This window comes from Bufo bufo, chromosome 11, assembly GCF_905171765.1.
Source record: "Bufo bufo chromosome 11, aBufBuf1.1, whole genome shotgun sequence".
In the NCBI taxonomy this organism is placed as follows: Eukaryota; Metazoa; Chordata; class Amphibia; order Anura; family Bufonidae; genus Bufo; species Bufo bufo.
The window spans coordinates 33,873,681-33,889,524 of NC_053399.1; the positions used below are offsets into that span (position 1 = coordinate 33,873,681).

The following is a 15,844-nucleotide window of genomic DNA, read 5'->3' on the forward strand; positions in this document are numbered from 1 at the left end:
TCATCAGTTCTGGACTCCAGATCCAGCAGTCAATCCATGCACAAACACCGACCTGCTTACATATCCAAAAAATGATAAGTTCAGCATGAACAAAACTTCTCCTTTATTAGTACATATTAAAAATCCATCTTAGGACACTTTTACCTCTTAATACACACCGCTGACGCGTTTCTGACACACACTGCTTCCTTAGCTATGGCGTCATGACTAAGGCTAGTTTCACACTAGCTATTTTAGATCCGGCACAACACCCTGCCGTATCTCCCTGCATTCCGGCATTGCTGGAAGCTACCGCCCCTCTAACTATACAGTACAGACCAAAAGTTTGGACACACCTTCTCATTCAAAGAGTTTTCTTTATTTTCATGACTATGAAGGCATCAAAACTATGAATTAACACATGTGGAATTATATACATAACAAACAAGTGTGAAACAACTGAAAATAAGTCATATTCTAGGTTCTTCAAAGTAGCCACCTTTTGCTTTGATTACTGCTTTGCACACTCTTGGCATTCTCTTGATGAGCTTCAAGAGGTAGTCCCCTGAAATGGTTTTCACTTCACAGGTGTGCCCTGTCAGGTTTAATAAGTGGGATTTCTTGCCTTATAAATGGGGTTGGGACCATCAGTTGCGTTGAGGAGAAGTCAGGTGGATACACAGCTGATAGTCCTACTGAATAGACTGTTAGAATTTGTATTATGGCAAGAAAAAAGAAGCTAAGTAAAGAAAAACGAGTGGCCATCATTACTTTCAGAAATGAAGGTCAGTCAGTCAGCCGAAAAATTGGGAAAACTTTGAAAGTAAGGGCTATTTGACCATGAAGGAGAGTTATGGGGTGCTGTGCCAGATGACCTGGCCTCCACAGTCACCAGACCTGAACCCAATCGAGATGGTTTGGGGTGAGCTGGACCGCAGAGTGAAGGCAAAAGGGCCAACAAGTGCTAAGCATCTCTGGGAACTCCTTCAAGACTGTTGGAAGAACATTTCAGGGGACTACCTCTTGAAGCTCATCAAGAGAATGCCAAGAGTGTGCAAAGCAGTAATCAAAGCAAAAGGTGGCTACTTTGAAGAACCTAGAATATGACATATTTTCAGTTGTTTCACACTTGTTTCTTATGTATATAATTCCACATGTGTTAATTCATAGTTTTGATGCCTTCATAGTCATGAAAATAAAGAAAACTCTTTGAATGAGAAGGTGTGTCCAAAGTTTTGGTCTGTACTGTATGTCACGATCAGTGTGGGGGAAAAACTCCACACTAAACACAGGAGGGAAGGGGAACTGTAACTGGGCCTGGAAACTAGGGAAGAAACAGGTCACCTCCTAAACAACCCTAATCTGGGCCCTAACTACCTATCAATATGAAAAGACCTTGAAGGTAGGAATATTCATATGCTGGATAACTAGGCCCTTATATCCCTATAAGGCCCTGGAATGAGGTTAGGACCAGAGACAACCCATTCCTCCCCAGATGGACGAATGGAAGTCTCTGTCTCAGGCCCAGATACAAACAACAGGGAATATAACAAACACAAAACAATAAGAAAAGACAAGACTTATCTGAAAGTAGAAAACTGGCAACTCCAGAAGCACCACATAGAACAACGACCAGTTTAGAAGGCAGGAAGAAAATCTATAAACCGGCACCTCCAAGAGTGAGAAGCGGCTACTTATGGGAAAGGTAATTTACCAACAAGCAACACCTGAAGCAAGGGGTGTGGCATTCACCAAAACACAGACACAATAAGATCCACAGTGAACTTGTAAATTTAACCCACGAGTTGCCAGTCTCTCCGATCTTCTGGTACCTGCCACGGGAACGTCCGTGACACTATAATGGAGACCAGCAGAGATCCGGCCGCAACCCAGAAAACATGCTGAGAATCGTCCGGCACAGTGGTTTTAGTCCAGATGATTCTCAGCATGTTTGCCGGTCACGGCCGGATCTCTGATGGTTAGTGGAGCCGGCGGGTGTCAGGTAGCATCCGACACTGCCAGATCCAGAAATCTCCATCAGGTAGCTCCCTGCAAGAACAGCCCACCGGAGATGTCTAACGCTAGTGTGAAAGTAGCCTAAGGACGCAGCGTAAGTCAGAAACACGCCAGCCGCGTATTACGTGGTAACAGTGGTGGTGAGTCCAAAGATGGATTATTAATATGTACCGCTACAGGAGAAGTTTTATTCATGCTGCACTAACCATTTTTTCGACTTTTATTTATGACAGTTTCTGGCGTTTTTGTTAAATGCCCCCCCCCCCCCCCAGTGTGTCTCACCACTAGCTCTTACTTCATGGTGTTTTTTCCCCTACAGAGAAAGTGACATGAAAATGCCTGAAAAAAGGCTAAGGGCTGTTTCATTTTATCCCCATGCATTCTGAATGGAGAGTAATCCGTTCAGTATGCATCAGGATGTCTTCAGTTCAGTCATTCTTACGGTATTTGGCTTGATACGGCATTATTTTCCATTGAAACGCATTAATGCGCAGACCTTTAAAAATGTGAAAAAAATAAATACCGGATCAGTTTTTTCCGGATGACACCAGAGAAACGGATCTGGTATTGCAATGCATTTGTGAGATGAATCCACCTTCGGATTAGTCTACAAATGTTATCCATTTGCGCACAGATTTCCGGATCCGGCAGGCAGTTCCGTTACCGGAACTGCCTGCCGGATCCTCACAACGCGAGTGTGAAAGTTCCCTTAACACTTTACTGATCACCAATATGCCTTATTACGACAGGGAAGGGGAGGGGCTTAGATCACATAACATCCGGGCTCCTGCTCTAACGGCACAGATTAGCAGACAATGGAAAAAAAATGGAAAAGATAAAATCCACATATCTGGTATACCCTCGTCCCAAACAATCTAATTATCACATAATTTATACCAATTGGTGAACGCCGTAAAAAAAAAAAAAAAAAAAAACAATGCCAGAATTGCTGTTTTTTTCTTATCTGCCACAAAAAAATGGAATAAATAGCGATCTAATGGTCTTAAAGGCTATGTACACCTTCATGATTGCATTTTACTCATATTTGGCTAAAAAACATATTTTCAATTGGCCTTTGTTAAAAAATATTAAATCATTCTGTTACAAAGGGCTAACTGATTTTGTAGCTGTGTGACTGGTAATTTCACTTTCATTTTGTGACTGCCATCTAATAAACCTTATCTCTGAACTACTGAGAGGTTATAAACACTTATTTAGGCCACATTGTTATCAGTAAGATAAGGACTGAGCTATAATAAGTGTTTATAATGTCAGAGAGCAGAGGTAAGGAGACCTTCAGATCCTGGCCTGACGGAAAAGAAAATCCACAGGGTGCTTCTAGAGCATCTCAGCTCTGTACAAAAAAAGGGTTCCATATTAAAGGGGTTCTGCAGTTTGTTTAAACTGATGACCTATCCTCTGGATAGATCATCAGCATCTGATTGGCGTGGGTCCAACCCCCGGGACCCCCGCTGATCAGCTGTTTGAGACGGCAGCGGAGCTCCAGCAGCGAGCAGCCTTCTCACTGTTTACCGCAGGCCCACTGACGTCACGACTTGTATCAACTGGCCTAAGCGCGGCTAAGCTCCATTCAAGTGAACAGAGCTTAGCCGCGCCCAGGCCAGTGATACTAGTCGTGACGTCACTGGGCCTGCGGTAAACAGTGAGAAGGCCGTAGCGCTGTGGGAGCTCCGCTGCCGTCTCAAACAGATGATCAGCGTGGGTCCCGGGGGTTGGACCCCCGCCAATCAGATGCTGATGATCTATCCAGAGGATAGGTCATCAGTAGAGATGAGCAAACTTCTGTTTTAAGTTCGGCGTCTAAAGTTCGGCTTCCGGTTAGCGGAGGATCCCGATATGGATTCTGAATTCCGTTGTGGTCAGTGGTAGCGGAATCAATAATGGCCATTATTGATTCCGCTACCACGGACCACAACGGAATTCGGAATCCATATCGGGATCCTCCGCTAACTGGAAGCCGAACTTTAGACGCCGAACTTAAAACAGAAGTTCGCTCATCTCTAGTCATCAGTTTAAACAAACTGCAGAACCCCTTTAAGCTCAAAATAAGTACAATGCAGTAATAAAAAATAATAGACACTTGTTTGTTAGGTCCTGTGTATCTTGTATCCTGTCTGCCGTGACATTATAACCCGCCAATACTTTGTCTGCCATTTCTCAGCTGTTTTGAGATGGAGTCAATTGAAGCGCTAGTTGATCGCATGCAGGGATTATCCCTAGAGGTTGCGGATCTGCGTAATTCGGTCACACGGTGTCAGAATGCTCTGGCATCAGGTGCAATAGGAGGGAGTCAAATTTATGGGGAGCCTAAAGTCGCTCTCCCTGATAGATTTGCAGGGGGTGTGGATGACTTTATCCGCTTTAAAGAGTCATGCAAGTTGTATTTTCGGCTGCGTCCATCTTCGTCTGGTGATGAGAGTCAGAGGGTAGGGATAATGATTTCCCTGCTTAAAGGGGACGCGCAATCCTGGGCCTTTTCTCTGCCGTCCGGTTCTCTGGCCCTCCAGTCGGTGGAAGAATTTTTTAAAGCCTTGGGATTAATTTATTATGATCCAGATCGGGTCTCGATGGCGGAATCTAAATTGCGTAATTTATTACAGGGTGAACATACTGCAGAGGCTTACTGCGTTGAGTTTAGGAGATGGGCTACCGAGTCAGAGTGGAATGACCCCGCATTACGTAGTCAGTTTTGTCAGGGGTTATCTGAGAGATTGAAAGATGCCCTTGCCTTTCATGAGTACCCGGATACATTGGAGAATGCTATGTCTTTGGCAGTACGGTTAGATAGACGTATTAGAGAGAGGTGTAAGGTTACCTCCGTGCAAGGGATTCCTTCTGTGAGTGGTTTCGTCTCACCTGCTCCCCAGGGTGATATGACATGTAACTCTGGGGTAGGGGAGGAACCCATGCAGTTGGGTCAGGTATCTATCCGTTCTGGTAGTAGAGACTTTAGGAGGCTGCATAAACTATGTTATTACTGTGGAAAAAGTGGTCATTTTATTTTTGCTTGTCCTTTTGTTAAACCGCATGTTGATGAGAAAAAAATCACAAAGAGGTTTACTTAAAGAGAAAAAAGAAACATCCCTGACTCTTGGTAGTGTAAATGGGGTGGTAGAGCAAGCAGGTATGCAAGCTCCCTGTAATACTCGTTTTCTCCTTCCAGCTATGGTGGCGCTAGACTCAAGAATTTTTTTTGTTGAAGTATTCATTGACTGTGGTGCTGGGGTAAACCTTATTGATTTTCTTTTTCTTCAAAATCTGGGTCTAAGTACTTGCACTTTAGAAAGAGAGATTCCGGTTTTCACAATTGATTCTTCCCCTCTTTCTGAAAAGAGTCTCACTCATATTGCTCATGGTATTCTGTTAAGGGTGGGTGATTCACATGTTGAGATCATGTCTTGTTTTGTCATGAAGGACTTGCCCGCTCCTATAGTCTTAGGGTTACCGTGGTTGACAAAACATAACCTAATTATAGATTGGCAAGCAAGACAGATCATTGGTTGGAGTGAATTTTGTTCGGTTAATTGTCTTGGCACATCTATCTCTGGTGTGTCTACTACGGCCTTACCTCAGTATCTCTCAGATTTTGCGGATGTCTTTTCGGAGGGTGGGGCTCAGGAATTGCCCCCTCATCGTGACTATGATTGTCCAGTTAATCTCATCCCAGGGGCTAAGTTGCCAAAGTCTCGGCTTTACAACCTTTCTCAACCTGAAAGAGAGGTCATGAGGAAGTATATTGCCGAGAGTTTGGCAAAAGGTCATATTACGCCATCTAAGTCTCCGGTGGCAGTGGGTTTATTCTTTGTAAAGAAAAAGGATGGATCTCTGAGACCTTGTTTGGATTTCCGGGAATTGAACCGTATTACGGTCCGTGATCCGTATCCCCTTCCTTTGATCTCCGATCCTTTTGATCAGATTGTTGGAGCCAAGGTGTTCTCCAAGTTGGATTTAAGAGGGGCCTACAATCTGATCAGAATCAAGGAAGGGGATGAGTGGAAAGCGGCCTTTAATACGCATGAGCATCATTTCGAGAATCTGGTTATGCCTTTTGGGTTAACTAACGCGCCAGCAGTATTTCAGCGATTCGTCAATGACATTTTCCATCATTTTGTGGGGAGGTTCGTGGTAGTTTACTTGGATGACATTCTAATTTACTCTCCTGATCTGAAGACCCATCAGGATCACGTGAGACAGGTTTTGACGATCCTTCAGGAGAATAAATTATATGCCAAATTGGAGAAATGTGTGTTTGCTGTGCAGGAGCTTCCGTTTCTGGGATATCTGCTTTCTGACTCTGGTTTTCGTATGGATCCCGAAAAGGTCCGAGCGGTTCTGGAATGGGACCGACCGGAGAATCAGAAAGCTTTGATGCGGTTTTTGGGGTTTACTAACTATTATAGAAAATTTATCTTGAACTATTCTACCATTGTGAAACCTCTGACCGATATGGCTAAGAAGGGCGCCGACGTCTCTGTCTGGTCGGATGAGGCATTGCAGGCCTTTTTGGCTATTAAGGAATGTTTTGCGTCTGCTCCCATTCTGGTGCAGCCCGATGTGTCTCAGTCATTCGTGCATCAGAGGTGGGGGTTGGAGCAGTGCTGTTGCAGGGTTCATCCCCTGGCAAATGGGTTCCGTGTGCTTTTTTCTTCCAAGAAGCTCTCGGTCGCCGAGAGGAATTATGATGTAGGAGATAGGGAATTGCTGGCCATCAAATTGGCCTTTGAGGAATGGCGTCACTGGTTGGAGGGGGCGTCTCATCCCGTTACTGTATATACGGATCATAAGAATTTGGCTTACCTGCAATCTGCCAAGCGTCTGAATCCTAGACAGGCCAGATGGTCACTGTTCTTTACCAGGTTCAATTTTGTGGTTACTTTTCGTCCGGGGGTTAAAAACATCAAGGCAGATGCGTTGTCTCGCAGTTTTCCTGGGGGATGTGATTCAGAGGATCCTGCTCCGATTTTGGCTGATGGGGTGGTGGTCTCCGCTCTGTATCCCAAATTGGAGATGGAGGTGTTGGGAGCACAGGAGGGGGCTCCTGGTTCTTGTCCCCCAGGGAGGTTGTTTGCAATACAAGGTATTCAAGGTACATCACGATACTGTCCTTGCTGGACATCCTGGGGGTAAGTCCACCTTTGATCTTGTGTCCCGGAGGTTCTGGTGGCCCGGGTTACGTAAGAGTGTTGAGGATTACGTGGCAGCTTGTAAAACCTGTGCACGGTCAAAGGTTGCTCATACTCGACCTGCTGGTTCACTTCTTCCTTTGTCTATTCCGTCTCGTCCTTGGACACACTTATCTATGGACTTTATTACAGATCTGCTGAGTTCCTCTGGGAAAACAGTAATTTTAGTGGTTGTTGACCGTTTTAGTAAAATGGCTCACTTTGTATCGTTAGCCAGTCTGCCTAATGCCAAGACTCTTGCTCAGATTTTTGTGGATAATATCGTGAAATTGCATGGTTTTCTTTCGGATGTGGTTTCTGATAGGGGCATGCAGTTTGTCTCCAGGTTTTGGAGGGCGTTCTGCTCTCGGCTTGGCATTCAACTTTCGTTCTCTTCGGCTTTTCATCCGCAGTCGAATGGGCAGACAGAGCGTACTAATCAAAACCTGGAGACCTACTTGAGGTGCTTTGTGGCTGAGAATCAGGAGGACTGGTCCTCATTTTTGTCCCTAGCAGAGTTTGCTTTGAATAACCGTAGGCAGGAGTCCACGGGTAAGTCGCCATTTTTTGGCGAATACGGTTTTCATCTTCAGTTTGGTACCTTTTCTGGGACTAGTTCCTCTGGGATGCCAGAGGAGAAGAGATTTTCTTCTGCCTTGTCTTCTATCTGGCGGAGGATCCAGGTGAATTTAGAGAAGATGGGTTAGAGGTATAAGCGAATGGCTGACAAGAGACGTATGACTGGTCCGGACCTGTGTGGGGGTGATCTGGTGTGGTTATCTACTAAAAATATTAAACTGAGAGTGCCATCTTGGAAACTGGGTCCAAGATTTATTGGACCTTACAAAATATCTGTGGTGGTCAATCCAGTAGCGTTTCGTCTGGATCTTCCGCAGACTTGGAGGATCCATGATGTGTTCCACAAGTCTTTACTAAAGAAATATGTGAAACCGGTGGAACCATCGCCATTTCCTCCTCCCCCTGTTCTGATAGATGGAAATTTAGAGTTCGAGATCTCCAGGGTTCTCGACTCAAGAGTTCTTCGGGGTTCCCTTCAGTATCTGGTACACTGGAGGGGATACGGCCCTGAGGAGAGGATGTGGGTTCCGGCTGTGGATGTTAATGCCAGACGACTGGTGAGGGCTTTTCACAGATCCCACCCGGATAAAGTTGGGCGGGGTGTCCGGAAGCCACCTGTAGAAGGGGGGGTACCCTCATGCCCTGCTCAGGTCATGTGCGGAGGTCTGCTAGGTTAGCAGCACATGTGTAGACTTTTGTTATTGTTTTGGAGTGGAGCTGTACCCGCCTCCCTTCAGGTGCACTGGGTGGGGTTATTGGTAAGAGTTTAAATTACGCCCACTCCCAGTGTCCTGGGCGGGTTATAGCTTCTGTCTGGTTCAGAGGAAGGAAGGAAGGAAGGATTGGCTGTTCCTGCTCAGCAAAAGATAAGTTGGTTTTGTTTTATTGTGGTTGTCTGTCTGGGCTGTTAGAGAGATGCCTGCCCCCTCCAGGTCTGAGGGAGCAGGCTACCTCTTTTCCCCTTTCACCATCTTAGGGATTCTAGGGAATCTTCAGCCCAGGCACGAGGACACATTCATTCCCACCTTCAGGGTCTGAATGTGGGCATAGCAGTCTAGGGAGAGCTGGTAGGGATTTGTCAGGAGGTGACCCCATTCCCCAGCTTCTTGCCTAGACACTTGTTTGTTAGGTCCTGTGTATCTTGTATCCTGTCTGCCGTGACAAAAAGTTATGGGTCTTGGGATGCGGTGATGCAAAAACATTTTCTTTTCTTTTTTTAGAAAGAGGGTTTTCATTGTGCAAAAGTAGTTCCGGTGGAGTTCACTGTATCAGGAACCGTGCAACCCCGGATCTCAATTTGCTGTAATTCAGCCGGACTAAAAATGCTGCGTGTAGTACTTTTTGACCAGCCAAAAGCCGGCATGTAGGCGGGATACAGTGAATTCTGCCAGTCTGTTCCTCCTCTGGAACAGACTGCTGACATTAAAAGCACAGATGTCAGCCCAGCCTAAAACGTAAAGAAAAACTATATACAGTATACATGATATGGCTAAAATTGTGCTAACCCAGAGAGTAAAGTTTTGTTATTTATGCTCAAAGTGAATGTTGCAATGTAAAAAGGCAATGGCACAAGGCCGGCTAGATCGGGATGTATGGGCCGGGACACATGCGCATTAAACACTCTTGTGCCTCTGCCCATAATGGGGAAAGAAGTGCGCAGGTGCGGCGAATCTGTTGAACGGCGCTGGCGCAGGATTTCTTACTAAAAGGGGGACGTAATCAGAAGAACCTAGGGTGGGCCAGAGGGGTGAAAGGGGAGGGGTTTTGTATGAAAAGCACCGAGGGGCCTGGGCACCGGCTGCATGAACGCCGCCCCTGGGCACCTATGGAAGCGAATTAACATATTGAATAAAAGTGTTTTTCTGAGAAAATCGGCGATGGACAGCAATATGGAAGTAGCATTCTAATATGGGGAATGTAATGGAGATCCTGATGTTAGTGTTCTATAATGGGGATTTTAGGTTAAAGACTCCCTTTAAAGGGTTTCTGTCATGAGAAATAACGTTATGTAGCTGACTGACATTAGCGATGTGCTGATGTCAGCAGTATATAACAGTGTGCTTTATAACTCCCTGCCTGCCGCCGTTTGGCTTGCCCAGGTCCAGTTGGTTGACTTTCGAGTTCTCCTTAGCTTCGTAAATCCCACGCCTGCGCCGTCCCGTTTAGTATTCGGCGCAGGCGCAGTGAGTGATGGACGCGCTCCTGCTGCCGGCTTCCTTCCTTCGGCGGCAGGCAGGGAGTTATAAAGCACACTGTTATGTACTGCTGACATCAGCACATCGCTAATCTCAGTCATCTACATAACGGTATTTCTCATGACAGAAACCCTTTAACTTTTTCTACACGATAAATGCCGCTTACTGAAGTGACACGACCTCTTTAACGTCCAGGGATGAGTTTTGTGCCCATACAGTTGCTCTATCATTCATTGCTTTTACACACTGCTCGATAATCATGCAGCTTTGCTCGATTTAATGATAATTTACAGGATAATCGCCTCATTTAAAGGTACCTTTAGGGCTGTATTACACCGACAGATTATCTGAGCAATATCTGTCCAATCAGAGCAATAGTTGGTGTGTGTAACAACAGATCTGTGTGTGTTAACGGCCGTCTGACCAATGATTGGTCAGATAATCTGTTGGTGTGACATTTAGGTCATTCAAATGGGTAGGGCCCCCAGCAGGGAGGGTAGGGGGGCCCCCAGCAGGGAGGGTAGGGGGCCCCCCAGCAGGGACTGTACAACCCCTTTAAGGAAAAAAGGTCAAAGTATACATTTACAGATTTGTATAATCTTTACCTTTTAAAGGGTCTCTACGACAAAGTATAAAACTGACTTAGCTAAACAATGCCCCCCTCGGGGGTGATGTGGGCAGTGGTCTAACTAGTATTTCTGGTACAATAGCTGAAGAAATAGACACGTTTTTCCACATTTCACCCATTCTCATTTCCTTATAAGTGCAAATTCGCCCTTAGAAATTTCCGTGGCCTCTGTGCACAGTGGCGTACATAGAGAAGAAAGGGCCCCATAGCAAGGGTCAAACCAGGCCCCCCACACAGGACAGACGGGTTTCCGCCTAAACCCTTTTCAATAACCCTTTGGCCATTTTTCCACTGCCTCATTTGCTAAAAGTTGTTCCTTTAGAGGGTAGAGCCCTGACCCCAGTAGAAGAGGGGATGATCCCAACTAAGACTGGGCCCCCTCTTGCCCTGGGCCCCATAGCAGTCGCCTGGTCTGCCGCTATGGTAGTTACACCCCTGCATCAGCCTAGGTCGGTGCTACCAGTAACAAGCATTTCCAGCTTTATGGCTGTGGGAAGCAGCGAAGCAAATCTCACATGCAGAAGTCTTGAAAAAAGTTGGGTGACGACCCCTGCGAGGGCTGTACAGTTGTCAAGCGGGGGACGAGCGGTGGTCTCTGTGTGGATCATTTAATACATTGTATCTAATATTGAAGTTGTTTGCAAATAATCTGGTTACTGTTTTAATTAATCTGACAACACCCTGTGCCAGTCTAATATAATAATAATATAATAATAATAATAATAATAAAGTTAAGGGTGCCAACCTGCACCCAGTCCCAGCCCTGGCACTATGCACCATAGAAATATTGCATTGTGGCCGTGCCTTGCTGTTCCTGCCCTCATGGTTGCAAAAATGGGTAAAGCCAGAGCTGGCATTATGTCACCTTTACCCTTCTTTATACAATCAAAACAAACAGTAGTCAAGGTGGCAGCAGGAGAGGGAAGGAGGGAGGTGGTGGGGGAGCCCTTACCAGCCAGCCTTGTGTGCAATGAGCCCCTGGCATCAGGCATGCCCTGTGCCCAGCATCTTCTCCATGCCTCCTACGATCGGATGGGTTTGGTGTGGCTCTTCCTCGCTCTGGTCTCCAGTGATGGACCCGCCCCGGCTGGTGCTGATCTCCGGAGAGGGGCAGGTAGCACTCATCAGTCTGGGAGCCTGGCTCACTCCACAGCCCCGAGGGCGCATGCGCAGCCCTCCTCCCCTCTCCTCCCTTCCCCACGCCATTCATTCCAGGCTGCAGATGCGGGAACAGCATGGGCTTGGAGGGGGTGCAGGGCCAGGGACTCCCACTCTGTGCTCCACTCGTTTCCTATTACATGGGCATGAGGCACATGCAAAAACTGCTTTCATCTAAGGCAGGATTACTTATAAAGAAAGAAATAACCTAATAAATCTACCCCTTTGCCTTGCCCTGGTGGCCAGTTGCTAAAAGTATTATTCAGCAGTTTCTAGGCTTTGTCTGTTTCTGGGAAAGCTGGGTGACAACTAATATGCCCCCATTACTGCTCTCATCAGAGTTGTCACCAAGCTGTCCCTGGCTTATTATGTAGAAACACATGATGTAGTTATACAGGGCTGTGTTAATAGGCAGATCTGATTTTCTGGAGTCTAGGAAAGCTGGGTGACAACTAATGTGGCCCCCATTACTGCTCTCACCAGGGTTGTCAGTAAGCTTTTCCTGGCTCATAATATAGATATGCCTTATGTAGTTATACATGGGCTTTATTAATAGGCAGATTTGCTTTTCTGGAGTCTGGTAAAGCTGGGTGACAACTATGGCCCCCATTACTGCTCTCACTCGGGTTGTCACCAAGCTGTCCCTGCCTTATTATGTAGATATACCTTTTAGGCTACTTTCACATTAGCGTTTTTCTTTTCCGGCACCGAGATCCGTCCTAGGGGCTCAATACCGGAAAAGAACTGATCAGTTTTATCCCCATGCATTCTGAATGGAGAGCAATCCGTTCAGGATGTCTTTAGTTCAGTCATTTTGACTGTTGAGGCAAAAGAGAAAACCGCAGCGTGCTACGGTTTTATCTCCGGCGGGAAAAAAAACCCTGAAGACTTGCCTGAATGCCTCCCCATAGGACTGTATTAGTGCCATTCGAAATACCGGAATGCCGGATCCGTCCTTCCGGTCTGCACATGCGCAGACCGGTAAAAATGTGAAAAAAGATACAAGACGGATCCATCTGTCCGCATGACAAGCATCCGGATGCGTCTCACAAATGCTTTCAGTCACATCCAGATCGGCGGATCCGGCAGGCAGTTCCGACGACGCAACTGCCCGCTGGATCACACTGCCACAAGTGTGAAAATAGAGGTGGTTATACATTAATAGGTGAATTTCCCTTTCTGGGGCCAGGGAAAGCTGGATGACAACCTCTAGTGAGCTACTGGTTGTCAACATGCTTTCTAAGAAACGGCAACTAAGCCGTAGGTGAAAAACACCAGGTGATTGCTGAAAATATTATATTGGAGTGAATCATAATTTGCATGATCCCTGCTTGCTTCCAGTGAATGGAATATTCTTCTTTATAACAGAGGCTGAAAACCAGTCCTGGTTTTACACTTCCGCTAACCATCTCTGTGATCAGCTCCGCTACAGTAACAGAACAGCCAAAATGACAGAAGTTCCGGATCCGTCAGATGACGAATGTCAATGGCGCCTGACGGTTTCCGTTAGATTAAAATTGGGTCTGATTTCCGTTACGGGCTCCGCCATTTACTGGACATAATTTGTTTATTTTATTTTACGCACTTATATAGCGCTGCAATATTCCGCAGCGCTTTACACGAGCCTCAAGCTGTCCTTGATGGGGCTCACAATCTAAGGTAGTCCGCAGCATGTGGCGATATTTTGTCCAGCATTTTTATGAAACCCACGAGGGAAACAACGTAGATATGAGCGCACCCATGGCTATGGTTTGTTCCAAGTGTATGCCAGCCTGGACTCCAGGAGAGAAACGGATGCTGTTTTGCTTACACAGGATTGTATAGACTGATACATTGTAACAAACGCTAAACTAAACAATAATGTTGTGATTCATTGACAGTAAGCAGAGATTTTGAAAAGTGTGAAGAACTTTAGGGGGTTTTCTCACTTCCGTTTCCGTATGTCTGTATTTCCGTTCCGCAAAAAAAGGATTACAGACAAGGATAGGACTGTTCTATCAGGGGCCAGCTGTACCGTTCCGCAAAATACAGAATGCACACGGACGTCATCTGTATTTTTTGCGGACGGCAAAATACATAGGGTCGTGTGCATGAGGTCTAAGGCCTCATGCACACAGCCGTTGTTTTGGTGCGCATCCGAGCCGCAGTTTTTGCGGCTTGGATGCAGACACATTCACTTCAATGGGGCCGCAAAAGATGCTGTCAGCATCCGTTGCTCCGTTCCGCGGTCCGCCAAAAAAATATAACCTGTCCTATTCTTGTCCGTTTTGCGGACCGCAAAGCACACAACGGTGGTGTGCATGAGGCCTATGGCTGTATACAAGATGTATGCTGTACAAAAGGTTGCAAGCCACATTTTGCACAAAAACTTTTTTCACCTCTCTCGGTACTTTAAAAATAAAATAAATAAAGGAAGTGCCAACAAATATTCTATAAGGTCCATTTCACACCGTTTTTTTGGCACTAATTTTGACGCATTTTCCACATCAGAATCCGCAACCAATGTAGCCTCCCAGTCTTTTTAATGGGAAGCCGCACTTGCTATTTGTTTTTTGCCGTCAAAAAGAAGCTGCGTGCCCTATCTTGGCGCGGAATCCATGCTGAATCTCCCATTGAAATGAAAGAGAGGCGGCAAAAAACTGCAAGCAGAAAATGCACTTTTACATTAAAGTATACACCCCAAAAAAGATTTACAAAAGGTTCATGAATGCGCCAAAAAACATGCTAAATAAACCCTATTTGTAAAATCAGTGCAGACTTTTGGAGGCAGATTTTCAATTCTGCTCCTAAAATCCACACCAAAAATGCGTGCAGAACTTCCTTACTAATTTCAATGAGAAATCCGCACGTTAAATCATAGAGAGATTTTTATTTATGTGGTTTTAAAAACTGCACCATGGAAAAAAGAAGTGAACTGTCCACTGTTGATGTGGATTCTGTGTCCAGAATTCCCATTGAAAATGGGCAGAAGTTAAAATCCACGCCAAAACCGCACTAAAAAAGTCAGGAAAAAAACACTTTTTTTTTTTAGTACATAAAATTCTCCAGAAAAGTTCAACTATAAATCAGCTCTTTGGGCCCACTGGAGGGGCGAGCGCACCCCCCTCACAAATACAGCAGACATAACTATTTGTCAAAAAGCACCATATATTTTTACGTTTTTTCACATATTGGCTGATAGGAGAATGGACTTGTATCTGTAATACCCTGGCCTTACACAGAGCGGCATATTCAGCAGACACATCTGCTTTACGGTGGCTTTATATGTACATTTTAGCTGACATTTTTCTGGACTTTTGCGTTTTTAGTGGCATTTTCTGCCTTTTTTTTTTGTGTGTAAATGTTGTTGTTTTTTTTTTTGCAATAAAAATGCCAGCAGCACCAGATGTTACCTGAAGGTCTATGGGAAAGAACACACAATAGTTTTTTTTCTCCTGGTGTTTTTGCTCATTAAGTGGCATTTTTTTTCTTTCTTTCTTGCTCCTTTTAAAAAACGCAGCGTGCTGGATCACTTAGGTTTTTTCAGGCATTTGTGTCTAATGTGTATGGGGGCTACTTCCAAACCAGAGGTACTGTACATATTGGGCCGGGAATACTTCCTGGAAGATTAGGTCAACCAATATTAACCGGACAGAATAAATATCGAATAAATCGAAAAAACGGACCCCCAAGGAGTCATAATAATCACCGAAAAATGAAACCAGGTTTACTGGCGAAACGGCGTTGGGTCAGGAGTCGGCCGAGAGATCTTTGCACCACTCAGGGTATGTTTAATCTTGTCCTTGTACTTTAACCTCAATCTCTACAATTGCCTCCTTTGCACTTTGTTTGGGGCGTTGCTGTCAGGAGGTTTTGAGGTATGCTTTTTCAGCTAGCATTCTTTTTCCCTGCTGTTATTTTCGTGCACTGATCTCCCGGCCTCTCCTTGGGTCCTGCTCCTCATCTGTGTGTCCTGCCTTGTGCTGCCTTCTTTTATCATGCATCTATGTATTGCTCATATATATTTATAATAAAGTCTTTTGGATTTTCATATATACGAAAGTCAGTTTCATTTTTTGGTGATTATTTCCTGGAAGATTAGGTGCAGAAATCTGGTGACGATTCTA

The 15,844-nt window shown here is 45.3% G+C and overlaps 1 protein-coding gene across 3 annotated transcripts in view; it reads right to left on the bottom strand.

Annotated features, from left to right (window-relative positions):
* ARMH4 (armadillo like helical domain containing 4) overlaps window positions 1-11,716 on the bottom strand; it is a 165,095-nt gene extending 153,379 nt beyond the window's left edge. For all 3 annotated transcript variants that reach the window (XM_040411284.1, XM_040411283.1, XM_040411282.1), the window contains exon 1: window positions 11,533-11,716. In XM_040411284.1, coding sequence (XP_040267218.1) covers window positions 11,533-11,572 — 40 coding nt within the window. In that variant the 5' untranslated portion in view covers window positions 11,573-11,716. The remainder of the gene's footprint in view (window positions 1-11,532) is intronic.
* Window positions 11,717-15,844: the final 4,128 nt, after the last annotated feature.